The 18573-nt window shown below is 42.1% G+C and overlaps 2 protein-coding genes across 2 annotated transcripts; one reads left to right on the top strand and one right to left on the bottom strand.

Moving 5' to 3' along the window:
- The first annotated feature begins 645 nt into the window (after window positions 1-645).
- Window positions 646-12032, top strand: stx18 (syntaxin 18). Its single transcript, XM_029151799.3, has 11 exons — window positions 646-852; window positions 7768-7835; window positions 9053-9168; window positions 9369-9446; window positions 9545-9611; window positions 9721-9818; window positions 10429-10523; window positions 10693-10751; window positions 10928-10997; window positions 11090-11170; window positions 11263-12032. Exons 1-11 carry the CDS (start codon window positions 700-702, stop codon window positions 11356-11358), a joined length of 981 nt encoding a protein of 326 aa, XP_029007632.1. The 5' UTR covers window positions 646-699; the 3' UTR covers window positions 11359-12032.
- Window positions 12033-12756: 724 nt separating this feature from the next.
- On the bottom strand, window positions 12757-16457 carry LOC114855256 (neuronal vesicle trafficking-associated protein 1-like). The gene is made up of 5 exons (XM_029150258.3): window positions 16215-16457; window positions 15782-15915; window positions 15535-15651; window positions 14359-14469; window positions 12757-13976 (listed from the first exon to the last, which is right to left on the bottom strand). Exons 2-5 carry the CDS (start codon window positions 15908-15910, stop codon window positions 13776-13778), a joined length of 558 nt encoding a protein of 185 aa, XP_029006091.1. The 5' UTR covers window positions 15911-15915; window positions 16215-16457; the 3' UTR covers window positions 12757-13775.
- Between the last annotated feature and the right edge of the window lie 2116 nt (window positions 16458-18573).

Below are 18573 nucleotides of genomic sequence, written 5' to 3'. Positions count from 1 at the left end.
CAAAACCACACTAAAACACTTATTAACCTATTCTGTTGCACCTTCACCAACTCTGACATTGAAACGAAATCACTATTTGAGTCACAGTACTAAACTGATGTGGTGACAGGCTTTTACTTGTGAATGGAAAATCATGTCACACATTCCTTAACAATCAAATTAAACAAATAAAGCTTTAGGCAAATAAGATGTTGATTTGTTGTTTTGTTGTATGAGACTCTCTGGATCTGTCCAGTTAGGTCTTTGCTTCCTGCTGGACATTTCTTCAAGATGTTTTTTCTACCAGAGACATAAATTGATTGTGTATTTAAACAGCCAGAAGAATCCAGTTACACCCTAATAGCACATATAAAACAGTGCAGCCAAATTATTAATGCGGTGCTATTAGATAAACCCATATATTCAAAAGGTAATTCACCTAAATCAAGTGATTACTGTGATTAGTAATAATCTAACATTTACTCTACCTGGATCTCAATCAATGCCAAGAGCACTTTAGTACATAGCAAGACTTTGTGGGAGTTAAAAAGTCTGATGTAAAACTAACGTTACAATAAATACATTAAAACACCTTAAGGTAAAACATAAGGCTTTCTATTCTGTATCAGGAAAAATAATTCCTCGCGTCGCAGACAAATGACGTCGTCCCTTGGTGACGTGTCAGTTTGTTTACAGCGCTGCAGCCGCGGAGACGCTGGCATGGCTGTGGATATAACTTTGCTTTTTAAAGCCAGCGTCAAAACAGTAAAAACCAGAAACAAGGCGATAGGAATCGGCTTTGACTCCGCCAAAGATGACATTCTGAAGCGGAGCAGACCGAAGAACGGCTTCACTCCCAAGGCGAAGGAAGTGGTGAGTGTTGCCTGAAGCTAAGTTTAGCTAGCTAGCATAGCGCCTGTGCAGCGTTTACTGTTAATGACGTTACCAGGTTGATTTAATGACACTGCCCATGTTGTGAGCCAAAAAAGGGTGTATATCCTACCGTAAATATATCATTATATATATCTGTATAATCTCTGTAACCTGTCAATCTGTAATACAAGAGGCTTAATGTTTGTTAGGAGTGAAAACATAATCTCCATCACCGTTTATATAAATGTTATATGCATATAATTATTTGGTAAAGGCATTGAAATACACATTGACAAATAATAATGTCCCTTCTTCAATGAATAAATCCAGTGTGTAGTCATTAGGATCTCCTTAGCTTTATTTATCTCATCCGTTTTGACAAATTGCTACTGACTGATTAGAAGACCTGGAATCTGCTGAAGGGCATGAACATTGACATTCAGTCGTCCCTCAAAAAGCAAGAAGTCTAGCATGAAATAACAGCTTCAGCTATGCTTGTTACCACTTGCACATTTGTTTGACCTTTTCGTTTCAAGTTATTGCCATGAAAAGCTAGAGCTGTCAAACAGGTGTCATGTACATGTAGCTGTAAAATGCTACTGTTCTTGACTTCTGCATATTTTGAACAACAGGAATTGTCACATATTGGCCAGCCTGGTCATTTCAGAATAATGAAGCAATGAGGTCTGGGTGGACAAAAGCCAAGTACAATACACATACACTCACATATGAAAGCACATTGGATCCTGTGGTCAGAATCAGTACTTATGAACCAATTCTACCTTTAGGACAACTGTCAGAGTGCATCTCTTCCCCCTTTACTGAAAATAGCCTCGACTAGACTGTAAACTGTAAAAACTTGGGAAATGAGTTAGAAAAACAGCAAGACTATGCTCTTCATATAATTATAATTTCAGGATATGCAAAAAGTTCTGTACTAAATAAAAAATGAAAAATTAATTAGTTAATAATTTAATTAATAAGTGATAATGTTTTGATTTCTGTACCTGTTGTATAGATTTCTTTTGTGTAGGAAATTACTTACAGTAGCATACAGCAAGCATTCTGCTTAAAAGGTTGTTTTCAACCTTTTGTCACTGGATGTAAAAACTTGGCAGGACAACTTTTTTGTAATTATCTCAGGAAACTTTACAAAACATCTCAAATTTTAGTCTTCCATTGAAGCACAGAGACATCATCAATAGTTGGCAGCAGGAGAAGGGTCTTTGGCAGCTAAATGGTTTCATTTCGTAAGTATTGCTTATAAAGCCAAAAGTCCTTGGCCTGATGTGAATATCATGAACACAAACCTCTTCAAAGGCACCTTGAAGAACCACTTTACAAATCCCTAGGGGACTCGGGACTTAAGTTGTACCTGATGTCTCCAGCCATGAGTCCGAGGCAAACACAAGCCCACTCTCAGCAGCCCTGCACAACCAGGTTTTTGTTATTTTGTGTTACATTGATATTAGAAATGGTGGTTTAATAAAAGCACTGGTGCTGATTCAAAAGAAACCCAAACCTATCCTGTGGTGTCTACCCTCTGCCTCTCTCCCCCCCCCCTGCTGTCTCCCTTGCACTGTAGATATCATCTCAAACCATCTTGGTAAAGCAGCTTTAGCAAAAATTGTGAGTTTGGAATGTCTTGACTGCTGACAGTTATGTCGCGGTTTTCACCCACATCTTCTCAGCTCAACTGTCCATTCTTCCTCTGTGCAGATTGACATAAGAAGCATTTTTTGTCCTAGTCCCCTCTTCGCATGTATGATTCCATAAACACACTGCAATAACATTTTCTTTCGGCTCTCGAACAATTTCTTGGGGAAAAGCGATCCTCCCAAGAGCCAGTGATTAAAGGTGGAAGATCAAAACAGAGAAAATATTAAATTAGGTCCCCAGTAACAATGTTGACGGCCGGCATCTAATGCGCAACAGATGTGGGTGCCCTTCAAGTGATGCATAACTCTCCTAGTTCCCAGTGATGCCTCACAAAAATAGAAAACATCAAAGTTGACAAATACACAGTGGTCCTATGAGGCTTTTTTCCACTCAAAAATCAACTCGGTGAGAAAGGAAACATAACTTCTTTTAAGGCAGTGCAAAAAGGCTTGATTGACTAATAAGAGGGCCTCTGTTCACAGGGTGGGGTTTGGTCAAGGGAATCTTTTGCTTCATAGGGGTCAGTTTGGGGCACCCTGATCTCAATTTCATCTCTCTCCACAGCATGGTGCCCCTTCTCGGGTTTAAATGGAGGAGGTCACTTTAAAATTGTTAAATTGTGTGTAGAAAATAGTGCTCGGCTCCCCCACTGTGCCTTTAGTATAGGCATTCCAAAATTGGCTCCTTCTCACTGTTTTCTTTGAAACCCTCAAATGTGCGTGTGTCAGCCAGCACTTAAACGTATGCTGTGCTGCTGCAAAAGGGACTATTTTCTGTGACAACTTTCCTATTCAAACAGTATAATCATGTGTTCCCAAAACCTTTGCTCTAAACAATATATAGGTTAAAACTATTAGGTTTCCTGGTCCAAAATGTCATCCTTAACATTTGCATATTCATCAGAGTGGCCAAATAATGTCAGAATGCAGAGGTAAAATATATTTCCTATTAAATAAATTGCCATATGGTAAATCACTTGCAGGCAAATTTCAAAGCTGGACATCCAACCTTGAAACGTCTGCGTAGGACAGTCAATCAGATGAAATATGAGCCTGTTTTAATGTTTTTCTATTTAACGGGTCACATGCAGGTAGCGTGCAGCTACACTTGCAGATGGTTTACTGCAACGATATTAATGAAGGGAATAATCTGTTCATCAGCTTTTTTAAAAAAAAAAGCTGGTTATTCCCAATCAGCCAACCCCTTAAATATTTATAAATGTGCAGTAGACAAAAGTGAAAGAAGAAAAGTTATTCCTTAGTACACAGGTGAAGTCACGCGTGCATGCTTCCACACTCAGTCGGCACCTGAATCATGGGGAAGTGATTTGCGGGGATCACTCTCAGCAGAACATGCTGCTAAACACTCTCTTTAACAGTTGGCCTAATCTTTCCACTGTTTTCCATGAAAGCCAGACAAATGTTGAATCATCTACTGTTAGGCCTGAATGCGGCCTTAAATTTGTTTCTCTGTGTGCAACAGAATGCTTTTGGATGCTTCATGAAAATGAAAATAAGAGGGAAAAGTGGTGTAAAGCAGATTTAATATTGTATGTCAGCCTAAATCAGGACGCAGACACCAGATACTCTGCAGACGTAAGTGTTTAAGCAGAGCGAAAATAATATTAAGCTCAACAGAGAAAAGCTCGGTTGAAATATTAAAACATGTAAGAAAACTAAAGGCAGCAGACCCTGTGTTTTTTTGTGATTGAAATAGGACCAATTCAGAAAACGGCAGGCAGCATACTCGACCCTGTCACTCCAGAGCACAGTCTGAACCAGAAGACTACCACACACTTGTTCATCTTAAAATGGTGTGCCCTTTAAAGTAGATTTTTGTGTTATCAGTGAGGTATGTTATAATGTTGCTTCATGCTGATATAGTATAGTATAATATAAAGCATATAGTAATATTTTAAATGCCCATAAATACACTCTATTCTTTTCTTTACATTTTTTTTTTCTGCTTTAAAGCCACAGTCTTTTTGGTTTTAATGGGGTTTTTTGTATTATTTTGTCTTCATTGCGAGATAAACAACCATTTCTAAATGCAGCTCTACAAATATAACAACCTATAAAGGTAAAGTCTCTTTTTTTATGAATCCCTAGATTTTCAACACCCATGGTTTTACTTCAGTTTACTTTTTATTGTTGCTCCTGGTGATGGAATAAAAGCCTACATATTGTGACAGATCTGACCACAGGTTTCTCCATTCCCGTGTTTTTCCTTTTGCCTGAAAATAAAGTATGATGTTTTTATGTCACATAACTATAAAGGTTAAAACGAAAGTGTGTAGGATTTTCTAGAGTAGTCTTGTGTGTGTGTGTGTCTGTTTTGGTTAGTTGTTTTTTTTTTTTAATAATAATATAACCAACCTGACCTGTGGACAGGAGGCAACATGTTGACTTCCCTCTCCAACAGATTCCAAAAACCATTGGCGATGTTTTGATTTATTTAAAAATTTACAAACAATTGAACAAATTGACGAATTAGAAATGAATGTAACATTGCAGTAGGTGATTCCTGCACATTCGGACCCTTCCTGTGTAGCAGCAGTTGAGCCAGGCTGCATTACTTGCTGCATTGCTTTTTACAGTGTTTCTGTTGTTTTAACTCATTGTTGGATTTTGTAAGTTGTCATTTTCTATCTTTGTAAGAAAACTACCCCATGTATATAATGGCTGCCAGCGATGACTGTGGATCCAAACAAACTAATGAGCTCAAATCCAAACACCTTAATACAACTTTAGCACATATCAAAAAAAGGTCAAAGACCCTCCTTAAATGTCTTAAATGTTTTCTTTGAAGCTACTTTTTGTTTGTTTATGAAGTTGAGTAAAGCGTTCTCCGAATAGAGGGAGAATCACAAAACTAGGCCCATTAGACAGTCAGACGTAAACATGGTAATAAAATCAACATGAGGCCCCGTCTTCTCCGCTGAAGCATCCTTTCTGTATCAGGCTCACAGAGCTAAACATAACATAGCGTGGCGTCAGCGTGGATAGCCCTGGGTCAGGACGTACAAGGATTTAAATCAAAGCAGGGCAGTCATCATCGAATTCTGTCAGTTACCTGGATTTAAGAAAACAAAAGCCAGAAATCTGCTGGCTAAGCCCTTTCTCCTTTCTTTCTCGTAATAATCCCCCTGATGGTTTGTTTGGGCTCAGTCGGAGCTGGAGGAAAACAGGGAAAGGGGAAAGTGAGGCAGTACGGGGGTGGCGGGGGGGTCTTTGATGATGACGAGATTAAACGTAGCCCGGCAGACTGTCTCCTCCTGCCTTTGCCCCCAACGCTGCCTCACACACACCTCAGGGCGGCTGCACGGACACACGCACGCCCACGTCTACCGACACACATGCACCGAGCTGCGTGCGCAGGGCCGCCCCTTCCTCATTGTCAGGGAATTACTTGCACTTTAGGGTCTTAAGTTACAAGAGCAATTGATCCCACTGACCCCCTGCAAACCCTTGAGGTTGTGCTGGGAATCTGAGCTTCAGTGTATACACACAGGAGACAGCTCCAGCCCCAGAGCAGCAGCAGCCGCTCAGCACGCGCTCCCCTGCACCGAGTCGCCCAGCGCTGTGGGTTTGGCCCTACCTGCTGGTCAAAGCAGGGAAGCACCAACACACCCAGGTCTGCAGGAGGCTGTGCGTTGTACACAAAACTGCTGAAGCTCACTGCTAATTGCAAGCAGGAGAAATGGTTTGTAGTCAAAGATAAATTAGTCATGCCATGTAACATGTTATACTTTCCACTTAGTGGCGTGCCAGCGTGCCTCGGTTACTGAAAACTCTGAAAATAAGCTTCCACAGTGGGTTTTCCACACTTCTAAGCAACCTCTTTTGGTTTTGCTTTAAACTGTGATTTAAGGTCACATCAAAATCTATTCCCCATGTCTTCAAAAGTACAGCCTGAAATTTAACAATTTATCAACACAACATTTTTATGATCCGTAAATTTACTTTTTCAGATAAATAGCACATATTGGAAAGGGCCACGTTACATAGACTCAGTCTAAATGTGCAACTTCTGCCATTTTGTGTTTGGATAATTGAATAATTGTTTTTTTTTTCTATGGTCAACATTATATATTTTAAATATATAATGTTAAATACTGGAAACTCAAAAAACGTTATGATCTGTTTGATTACACGTAAGCGCTTACAATATTACAATATTAGAAACAGACTTTACATGTTTTACTCTCTCATTTATGTGAAGGTTATTTTACTGTTTTTGCAAATGTAGCTGACAATGTTTCAAATTACTTTAACCACGCACAGTTCTCTTTCTGCTGCGCGTCCCCACCAACGTCTCTCAACAACAATTAACTCTTGACCTCAGATAATTGAACTATTAGAGGGTTGGAGTGAATTAACATGTGCCCCTCAGCGGTGTCAGTCATCACTGCTGAACCAGAGAAGGGGCGCTTGGTCTCTAACAAATTGCCCAGCTCGCTTTATCTTGACACCTTCTTTGGTCGGCTCAAATGAAGCGCTGCTTCAGGTCACCGCCAAGCAAGGAATGATTGTTTAGAGGCATTATTAGACAGCTGGTGCCAGATTACTCCTCATAGCCAAGGCAATTTGATAATTGAGGCTGTTGGAGTGAAAGGGGCTGAAGGCCGAAAACGGCGTCGTTATGTTATCAAAATAATCTCCCGTGCTCCGGGGTCGCTGTCACAGTCAGGCACATTGTGTCATTTTTCAATTCTAGGCTTGTCTGAGTTCTGTCTTCTTCATGATCTCACAGAGCCCACAGTGTGTGTGTGTTCACACCCACTTGTGTCCTACCAGCAGCCCTCTGTGGACAGGGAAGCAATTTGGCCTTTTTTTAATATTTAACCAAATTACAGGAGCAAATATTGGATTAAACTAAATTTCCTCTGCTTTCCCTGTGCACACACAAACCTGGACATTTTCTCTGTGATAAATGGCAACAGATCATGAATTCAAAGCTTATTTGAGATGACTCTGTCAGTGCTGTATGTTTGCAGGTTTGCAAACACTGAGAATTCTGAGACGGACATTGGTCGCCTGTCACATCCAATAAATAGTAAATTATACATTTACTCTGGCTCTGTCTAAATGTAGTTGGGAGAAAATAGTTTCCTGGTATAAGTCTAAAAAGTCTTTCTTAAGGCATGTTGACATGGTTAACACATTTGAATGCGCAATTGAGTCAGGGCATTTAAGAGGCTCATTGACACGAAGGTAATCAAGTCTATTAATGTGTCCTCTCGCTTTTTCTTGGCAGATCACAAACATCACCAAGCTCAAAGACTTTCTGCTGCAACACAGGAAAGATTATGTGAGTGCTGGAAGGTAAGCCTCTCCAGACAGTCTGAGAAGTCCAACACAATCAACAGCAGCAGCGGGAAAAGCCACCAGGGCTGCAGAGTCTGACTGACAAGACTCAGAGGTCAGGAGTCAGGGTTGCGTGATGGACCTTGAGAAGTGCGTGCGTGTGTGCGTGTGCGCGTGCTTGCGTGCGTGCGTGAGGCAGGCACAAGGTCAGCCACGAGTAGGGTGGTCTGTAGTGGTTGGCTCCAGTCTAATTGTCTGGAATAATTGAGCCGTAACCAAGAACAAACCACGAGCGGGCTAATCCAGACCTACCGCCCTTCAAGGCCTGTGTGGTGTAGGTGTTTGTGTGTTACCAAACACATTAACTGAACCTTAGGGTTGGTACTGGATGGTGTGAAGGAGTGCTGTGGGCATTACAACAGCATTCGCTGGTGAGAATCTGGAAAAACAAGGCGTAACACTTGAAAGAGACTTTCCCTTGATTCGTCACAGCTGATCTCTTTTCTAAAAGAAAGCAAAGTAAAAGACAGAAAATAACCAACACAAACAGAAAGAGAAAAAAATGAACCTTAGGGTGGATAAAATGAGTCTGAACTCTTCATATGTGGAATGCAGCGCATGATGAAGGTTAAAACAAAGCAGCAAAAGAGATCCCCCACAAATAACCCAAAGTTAAACCTGCCCCTTTAAAGGATTGATATGAGTCTTAGGTTAGTTTTAATCTTCCTCCTCACATTTGGTTTATTTTAATCCAGAACTGGCTAAAACTGTTACTAATTTAAGATAGGTCATTGCATGCAAGTATGATTTAAACAAGTTAGACGTTAGAAGCCCCATGAGCAGCTGGCCCCAGGTTTCCTCTACATTCAGTCTCATCATTAGCGCCTCGTTTTCTGATTAGCTCATCAGCTTTCCTCTACAATAAACTACTTTAATAAACTATATTTCCCATGTATTTTTACTTTGACTTTAAAAGTAGAAAGACGTTTTGAAAAAACTACAGTATAATGTAATACTGTAATGATTTGATAATAAAAGTAGTAATACCCTGAGGCAGCAACAGTTGTTTTGTCTGAGTCCACTAGAGGGAGACATCTAATGACTGTATTTGTAATAGAGGATAGTAATAAAATAGTATAAAATAAATAGTTAAAGTAACTATATCAATAAATAGTTTCTGTTCTTTCGCAGAAGCTATTTTACTTACTCTGGCTGTTCTTTTGTTTTTTTTTTAGTCTCATCTCATCAGATCTCACCCGTATGACGGACAGTGAACGAGATCAGATAGACCAGGATGCTCAGATCTTCATGAGGACCTGTTCAGAGGCCATCAGGCAGTTACGCAATGAAGGTGTGTGAAATGGTGACAGTCAAACAGTGTGTTTGTATAAAGTTTAGTTTTGTATCCTGACATTTGGCCGGTTCTCACAGACATTTGCCATGTGTCTTATGAAATGTCCTTAGTGATGCTGGTTTTGTCACATTTAAAATGAAGATGCTTTTGTGTTGGCTTTTCATTCATTGTGCTGAGATATCGTATTGTTGTTGCAGCAGAGAAGCAGGTGACATCAGCCCAGATTAGGGAGCACAGAGGGGCCGTGCTGGACCTCATCGAAATGTATCTGAAAGGTACCGTGACATGAGCTGTCAAAATACTATAATGTCAACCTAGAAGAAGGTTTGCTTTGGGTGTGAAGTGAGCTGCATGACCTGATTTTGTTTTCAAGGGGTATGTAAGCTGTACTCTGAGCAGAGAGCAATTAGAGTTAAGAGGATGGTGGACAAGAAGAGACTGTGAGTATTCAGGCATCATTCATACCTCATAGATAAAATATCTGATTGTTTTCGCACCTTACTCACGCATCATTTTTGATTTTCCTGAACCTGTGCTTTGTGGTTGCAGATCCAGGTTGGCACCAGAACATCACAAGAGAGTGGAGAAACCCGTGGAAGTGGAAACCACAGAGGAGAAGACTGAGACTGTCAAGGAGGAAAGTTCTGGTGAGTCTTTGTGTCTCTAGGTTGTGTTTGTTGATGGCGCAAAGGCTGATGGACGCAACCCTGCAGCTACACATGTCTATGCTTTCCTGACAATGGCTTGTTCTTTGTTGGTTTGGTATTCTCGTGCCCGTTAGAGGGATTACAGCATGACTTTTGTTAAACCACTAATGCTAATAATAATTCATGTACTGAATTATGGTTTGCTCAGCTGAAATTGTTTAATGTGAACATATAAACAAACTATAGATAATTTCAAGTAATAGACAGCATTATTACAGCCTTTAAAATTACTCATCTAAGTCATCATTGGTGCAGCCCCTTGGTTTATATATTGAATATTAAATTATTGGCCCATTGGCTAAAATGGAAATGGAAATAAAAAATAGAACAGAAAGTGTTCCAGCTGACATAACTCCACCTACTATACTATGACCCCTTTGTTTATCATTTACTATACTATGATCTTCTTTCCCCACATACAGTACTATAGCCATAGCCATATTTTTCCATCTGAAAAGAGGATTACTGTCTAAATGATTGGTTCAGATAAACTAAGTGGCCTTGGATTTTTGGGTGATATATAAAAGTGTTGTTGTTTTCTTCTCTGTAGAGAAGAGTGTGTCCGAGGTCCTTGACAACACTGTGGAGCACCTGTGGCAGGAGGGTCGAGTGGAGGACGAGCTTTCTCCTGAGGAGATCCAAATGGTGTGGCACCTATGACGTCGTTGTTTTTCATCTTTGTGTCATAAATGTGTGGCTGTGCCTAGACTCGCTGAAGCGATGTGTAGATCACACATCGCTTCCACTCTGAGGTTTTGGGGAGAATTTTAAATCTTAACAAGCCTTAGTAATGACAGTTTATTTCTGTCTGTAGTTTGAGCAGGAAAACCAGAGGCTGGTGAGTGAGATGAACAGCCTGGTGGATGAAGTGAGGTGAGTGTCCCTCTTTTTAAGGCCTGTTCTGAACAGCCTGATCAGTCATTCTATGGTCAGGACAGATGGGCTTGTGTCACAATGGGCAACAGGCTCCAAATTAATCTTTAACATAATAAGTTATTATTATGGTAGCTACATAAAAGTTAATATCACCGCGTTTCTGTGCCTTCCAGGCAAATCGAGGGTAAGGTGGTGGAGATCTCACGTCTCCAGGAGATCTTTGCTGAAAAAGTCCTACAACAGGTGAGTTAGGTTATGTGTGTTATGTGTGTTTTATGTCTGAGACCTCTAGAACAATTTTTTTTTAAAGCAACGTGTCTCATATTTAATGACAGGAAACAGAAATAGACAGCATTCATCAGCTGGTCGTGGGTGCTACCGAAAATGTTAAAGAAGGCAATGAAGACATACGAGAGGTGAGATTGAAGCAACACCACAACTCTGCGGGTGATTTGTGTGCTCTGCTTTCCCTTGATTAAAAGACTATTTTGTTTGCTTCTTTCACAAGGCAATAAAAAACAATGCTGGCTTCCGGGTATGGATCCTATTCTTCCTCGTCATGTGCTCGTTCTCTCTGCTCTTCTTGGACTGGTATGACAGCTAACACAGCTGCCGCCGTGGACTCTATACAGAAGGAAGGATCAGGCACATGGAAACGGAGAGCTAATGTACAGTGGGCCGCGCTGCTTCTGAGAGACAAGTTGCTGCTCATGAAGACTTTCATGTGGTGTTCCCTAATCACATCTATGAACCACTGCTTGGAGGGCAGCTTCCGTGCGGAGGCGAGCTCTGTGTAGAGCACTGTGTCCACTTTAACAGTCTGTCTTTTTAGCACTTAAAGAGATAATGGTTTAATTGTCTGCAACTCTTTTTGTCTGACTGACTGTTGCTATTTCAAATTACCTTAATGCACTAGAAGACAATGTGACAAGACAAGGCTCACATTGACTTTCGTGAATAACAAATAAATTGCCTTTCACTGGTAACTCGCTGTTTTGATTTCCAGGCAATTATGAGCAGCAGAACAATCAAAATGATGCCTGTCACAGCATAACTTGCCTCTGGCTTTCTGGCAAAATAAAACAGCATTCTTAATCAAAGTCTGTATTTTCATTTGCTTCAGGGTATCATTTTTTTCGTTTAACACTTAATTTATGTTCTACAATCTGATAATATCAAGTGCAGCAAAGTGCCAGAAGACCAGGGCTGCTTCTGGTTTGTGTCGGTTCAAGTAAAGGAGCTGTCAACATTAAATCGAGTTTCTTGCTTTAAAGTCAAGTGAAACCCTGTTAACTGCTGATCTGTCACACACTCTAGTGCTGTCACATATACATATATTAGTTACTCATTTCTAATAAACACGCATTCCACTGTGACGTTGGTGTTGTGGTGGAAATTTTCCATAAAGAAGTAGATGAGAGAGAGTTGTCCTTTTGTGCGATTTATTGAAATAATAAAGAAAATAAAAATAATGGGGAAAGCAAATAAAAAGCATGGATGTTGATCGTGCACATCAACAAACCAAAAACCAGCTGGGGAGATCAGTGCACACACCACGAAGGTGTGATGCAAAGAGCCCACGATCTTCAAGTTGCTTCTTCCTTTTAGCTTCTCTGTCAGACTAAGGTGGAATGTCTTTCTAACCCAATCAAATTACATGCACCATCTCCTCCCTGTCGCAGTGTGTGTGAAGATTTTTACTTTCTCACACCTGCATTGCTGACGTCCAACTATCTGTGAGAAAGGAGCACCAAGTCTCAACAGACAGAGACACAACTCCCCGACCTTGGGTTTGGGAGCTAGAGTTGAGAGTCTATCAGGCAGAGACAACCATTGAACAATGTAGGTGAAATGTCAAATGCACACAGTAAGACAAAACATAAGATATTAATTGCAGAACATAAGTCATAAATCATATAATAACTGCATAGAAGTAAGGAAGAGACATAGAAATAAGGAAGAGACAATTAGAAATAAGGAAGAGACAATTTTTCCCATAACAGTGTGAAATGTGGGCACTTTATTTCAGCTCTTCACTTAACATCTTTATGTAGCAAATGCACTTCAATGATAATCATTACATTATTTGAAAAAGGTACATAATTTGTGACAATTTAAGTTAAAGGACAAATACAGAAAAAAAGCAACAGGACAAGCAACTACTGTCTGATTGTTCCACTACATCAACCTAGTCTAGTATCTGCGACGGCCTCCGACAGCCGTCTGTGGTGCGAAGCATTGCACAATACAGTGTTTTTACTAGCAATGCAAAAAACATTCAATACTGGAGCATAACGGTTATGTTATGAAAAGTAACAATTACTTAAGGATTGTGTAGCCACTGAAGAAAAGCCCAGAGAGTTCAAAGTAACAGAGACAATCATTAATGCTGTTTTAAAGACTCAATGCATCAAATATGTGAAACCTGTGGAGGCCAAACGTGAAATAAGTGTGATCCGCTGGTTCAAAAGATTCTTCAAGGTCAAGCTATTTCCACCACCTCCGCAGTAACTCCTTTACATTAGAAGAAGTCGGACATGCGCGACCACTACTTGACATTTTTTTGAAAGCAAAAAGAACTCCAAAGCAAACTGTAGCATTAGTAGTCGTGCGTCGGGTGCGTTAAAACGAGCAACGCAGACACGAGATGGTTCACAGTCGTTGCACAATCCGAGTACTGACGTGAGTTCTGTTGCATGTGTATGTACAAAGACGGCGAGTCAGTGTGTGTGTGTGTGTGTGGCCTTTTCTACACGCTCGCCACTCTGTTTTCACGTGTAAATAAATAACGACATATGCTATTCAAACAAACACCAGTCCACCCCGCGACGAGCCTCGCTCCGCTCAAACCACTTCAAAATGGCCACGCGCGCCCTGCTGCAGCACACGGACCACATCACGGCAGCGCAGCGCCTCCGGCAAGAACCATTCGTCACCAACACACAGCCCGGGGATTCTGAGGTTTGCTTGAATGGCACAACCCTATTATTTATTTGTTCTCCCCTCCTGACCCCGGGTCAGTTAAGCCAGCTTCTGGGCGGTCTCCGTCTCCTGCTGAGTGACCTTCTCCTCGGACATGATGGTCATCCATGGCGACACGGAGCGGGTGATGGTCTGCTTGGCGATGTTGTAGTGGTTGATGAGGGTGAAGAGGCGCCCGCGGCCCCCGGGGCCCTGGGGGGGGAAGTTGCCGTACATTCCGGCTGGCATGCAGCGCCCTTGCTGCGCCGCACAGTTGCCAGGATAAGACGTACAGAGCGTTGGTTAAATCAGCAGATTAGGATTCGAGACGGGCTCGTGAAGATCCGATTGTGAGTCATGCATTCATAAGCACAGCTGTGTCTCACTTTTATTATCTGTGGCAGCGGCGATATATATAATAGAATAATAGAAAAATAGAAAAATATAATCTATATATATATAGAATAACAAATGCACTATTGCAGATTATAGGAAAACTATCTGTAAATCAATCTAATAAATAGTAATAAATATTCAAAGGCCAGAAATAAGGACTAATCTCACGTTACAAATGCAGAAAACACAACAAGACAAACAGTAAATAATCAAACTACTGTGACAGTAACATAAAAAATGGGTGTACCGTGTAAACAAAGCTGTCGGGGCACGGCTGCTCGTACTGGTACACCTTATAGACGACCAGGAAGACCACGCACACCAGGAAGGCCAGGGCACAGATCACCAGCAGGGTCACCTGGAGGAGACACACACACAAAGCGGGCGCTGTGGAACCTTGCACAAGCATCTGTAGAGTCACACACGGGAGTTATGTAACGGCTACTGGTGTTTCTGGGCGGTGGGAGGGGGGGGGGGCGAGGTGGAGGAGACGTCACCCCTTCAAAGGCAGAGGCGTGATTTTCTGTGAGCGGATACAAATGATTATGTCGCACTGTGGACTCATTTAATAATAAACAGAAATCCTGCTAAACTCATACTGGGGGTTGCACGCAAGTCCTCGTGGTGTTTCTGCTTGGTAGAGGTTTGAAAGCGACCGTCGACATGAATGAAGGGATATTATTTCTCCATCTGCGCGCGTGAGATGCGCGGCAGAGCAGACGGTGCGGCGCGCGCAGAGCGAAGCAACAGGCGCTCATGAAAGAGGCGCTCCGCGATCAAAGGCGCCGCCCGCGGCCCTTCAAAGGCCGCGCGCGAGGATACGAGCCGCCCCTTCGCCTCTCTGATGTTCTCAGGCGAGAATGAAAGCGCCTGAGAACCCCCCCCCCCCCCCCCCACACACACACACACACACGCGGAAACAGGCTCATCTGTTGATCTGCAGCGTCGCAAGACAAAAGTGTGCGTTTTAGTGAGTGGATTTTTAAAACGTGCACAACGTAAAGACGTCCAGGAAAACGTTCATGCATTTCGTTTCTTCGCAAGATCCCGTTTGAATCCGTCTATACGGTGTCGAGAGCTAATCACATCTGCCAACCGTGGGGACCTTGAGGGGGGCGGGAGGGATGCTGCCGCTTGGAGGCCATCACCATGGCAGCAGCTGAATTAATGAGAGTTTCATGGCGGGGTTAAGTGAATCATTGTGCATTACGCCTGAAAGGATGACGGGCGCCACAAGACGCGGCACAAGACGCTGCGGTCGAAGCGAAGAGACGCGTGTGGAACCTTGGACGGGGAGAAAATATGAGCGGTGATGACAAAGGGTCCGGGCTGCAGAGAGACAGATGGTCCTCGGGCGTACGCTCGTGTGTGTGTGTGTGTGTGGGGGGGGGGGGGGGGGGTGACGGACAAGCATCACGTTTACCTTGAGTCGCTCGGATACACCTTCGATGATGCTTATGGAGAACTCGGCGATTTTGGGGGATCGTAGCTTCCCTTTCTTGCTCTCCCCATCGTAGTCCGCCTTTGTCTTCACCACCACCTACAGCACGAGCACGCACACACACACACACACACACACACGGATGGATGCAGCCTCCGACACGCATGGACCCCTGGTTTGAACAAAAAGGCACCGGAGCCCCCTGAGAGTGGGAATGGAGACGTCCTACCTTGTCTGGAGGAGGGAACTGCAGCTGACTGGCGTCTAAGGGGGTTATGAGCGGGATGGTGTCGAACCCGTCCTCAGAGACCACCTTTCCGTTGTTCTTCTCGCTGAAATTATTCCCCAGTTTAACCATTTTCCCTGCACGAATAAAAAAAAAGAAAGACAGGGTGAAACATCGGTCTGAGGAAGGTTGAGCATCGCCCGTTGATCCAACGCTAAAGGCATCACCGACTGTCGCCTGCATATGTGATTGCATTAAATTCTATTAAACGGGGCCCGAGAGTGTTGCTTTTTTTTATTTCACACATGCACAAATCCGCGGGCCACGAGAAAAGCCCGTTTAGTGCAAAAGCGCAGCACACAATGCGCGAGGCTTCGACGTGACGGCACCGATGCGTCGCCGTGAAAATCTCAATCCGCCGCGTTCAAACACTCACCAGCTTGGCCGAATCAGTCTATGTCCCGCTGCTGTGGCGATCGTGTTGTTCCAGCGCTGGGTGTGTGTGTGTGTGTGTGTGTTTTATTTAACGGTGTGACGCAGCCGATTTGCGGAGCCGGCGGACAATACGGGCAGCTGGGTCGGTGCGCCGCGTTGCCTCCGAGCTGGATGCTGCTGCTGATGCTGCTGCTGATGCTGCTGCTGATGCTGATGCTGCTGCTGCTGCTGGCGTCTGGCCGCACTGCAAGTAATGTAACGTCCTCCCCGCGTCCGTACGTTCTCGTGTTACACGATGAACGCGCGTCATTTTAGATGTAGGTGAGAAGCGGATCTAGTAAATACAATGTTTTATTGTGGGAGTTGATGGGAGGAATAGATCACTTTAATGTTTAAGGCATCACCAGCAACTTGATGGCAACTGGTGATGCTGGTGACGTATGTTTACTGTACGCAGCTTCGTTTCATTATATTAACCTTGAAAAAAATGTGTCTTTTATTTTCAAATTCATGCAGGGTTTGGTATTTTATGGTAAACGGATGTAAGTGTGAATAAAAACTATCAACACACCATAACATCATTTAAGAGCTTCCAACAAAGTTTAGTAAAGAATGAGAGCATCATCTTCAATAAGGTCACTATGGTCAAGTCAGTCACACGTTTTACTGGAAAATTACTACATTTATATTTTAACACGTTTACATATGATCTTTCAGTTTGCAGTGGTTTGCATTGTTACCTCACAGTACGGAGCCGGTCCATTGGTCCATTGGGTCGTAGCTACTGTACAAAGACAAAGCAGTCAGGTCACTGAGCCTTCTATTGTTCCTTGCGCCAAGAGAGACCTAAAACCAATCTGCAATTAATGAATTCTTATTCGCAGTAATAATTTCAGTTTTTCCCCCCAAAAACAAGATAAAAATAAGCTGAGTTCTGCTGATGTCTATTTATTGCAGTAGGTTATTTGTAGTTGGAGGTATAATGATGAAATGTTGACATGTCTCGTTTACCTTGGGGCTGAAGCTGAAGAGGCTGCTGAGCGACACAACGCCAGTCCATCATCCACAAAGAAGCAGTAGAAGCAAAGCTGACACTGATCTCACCCCTTATTGGGGAAATACCCAGAGCTCAGCTACAGTGTAATGTTGCCCGCATGCTGGCTTTTATGATGGAACGTGCGTTTTCAGTCCTCCGCTATTAGGATCCTCCTTCAGGGACCTGAGTGGTGAAGTCATCTGTTTCCTGAAAGTAAAGAACCTGCGGTGAGGAAGCGACTGTGCAGCAGTAGCTTAAATGGATCACTTACACCTATAGAAACAAGGTGAAATGTCTGAATTTAAAGAAAAGGATTCCTTTGTGTTATGTAAGACCACATAATGTGTGTGTGTGTGTGTGTGTGTGTGTGTGTGTGTGTGTGTGTGTGTGTGTGTGTGTGTGTGTGTGTGTGTGTGTGTGTGTGTGTGTGTGTGTGTGTGTGTGTGTAGCAGGTTAAGCATTTGCAGGACAGTTCACAATAACTTTCCTTGGCTTCAGACTTTTATGTCTGAAATAACTCAATTTCTGTAATTGTAGTTGAGCCGTGTGACGATTGAGTTATATATTTATCTGCAGCAACAGCAGCACTGCTACTAATCCTGCTGTTTCGATAAATAAACACTAGAGGGAGACCTCGTGTTTCTGCGTCACACTTCATGGTGCTTGTGTTGTAATGACTGGTTCCCAAAGATTTCACGTTGACTCCTTTTGTGTTGTTTTCTATATTTGAACAGACGCCACAAAAGTTAAAAACCTAAATGTTTAATCTACTTTTATCTGTCATTGATCAACCACAGAGGACGTGCAGTGTTTTAATGTTTCAGAAAGTTGAAGGAATAAATCTAATTTTTATTTTCTTTTTATTTAACGTTTTTTTTTTCTTTTTTACAAGTTAATGCTATGTTATTATGTATTATAGGATTCATTTTACATTAACTAATTGCTTTAATGATAGAATTGTTTTTATAACTTTTATTATCGAAATGAATTCATCTTTTGGTAACTACATTTATTATGTAAAAGTTAAATTGGTGTAAATATGCAGTTTAATGAGTTTAGTTTAGTGTGATTAAAAATTTGTGAATGTTACAACTAAATGTTACAACAACTTACTTATTACAACTAAATGCTAAATACTGCTGTAAAATAAAGCAATATGCATAGTGTTAATAGCAGAAGGCTGGAATGAAAGTACTGAGTCAAACAGATTCAGTTTGGGGCTGATGCACAACACAGCTGTACATTTACATACACTGTCTATCACGAGCTGCGTTGTCTTTAAATCAAACTCTGTGCTTGGCTCTTTGCCCAGAAACTTCATTTC

Source organism: Betta splendens, chromosome 5 (genome assembly GCF_900634795.4).
Source record: "Betta splendens chromosome 5, fBetSpl5.4, whole genome shotgun sequence".
NCBI lineage: Eukaryota > Metazoa > Chordata > Actinopteri > Anabantiformes > Osphronemidae > Betta > Betta splendens.
The sequence above is the reverse complement of the archived record's forward strand: the minus strand, read 5'-3'. Positions and strand labels throughout refer to the sequence as shown.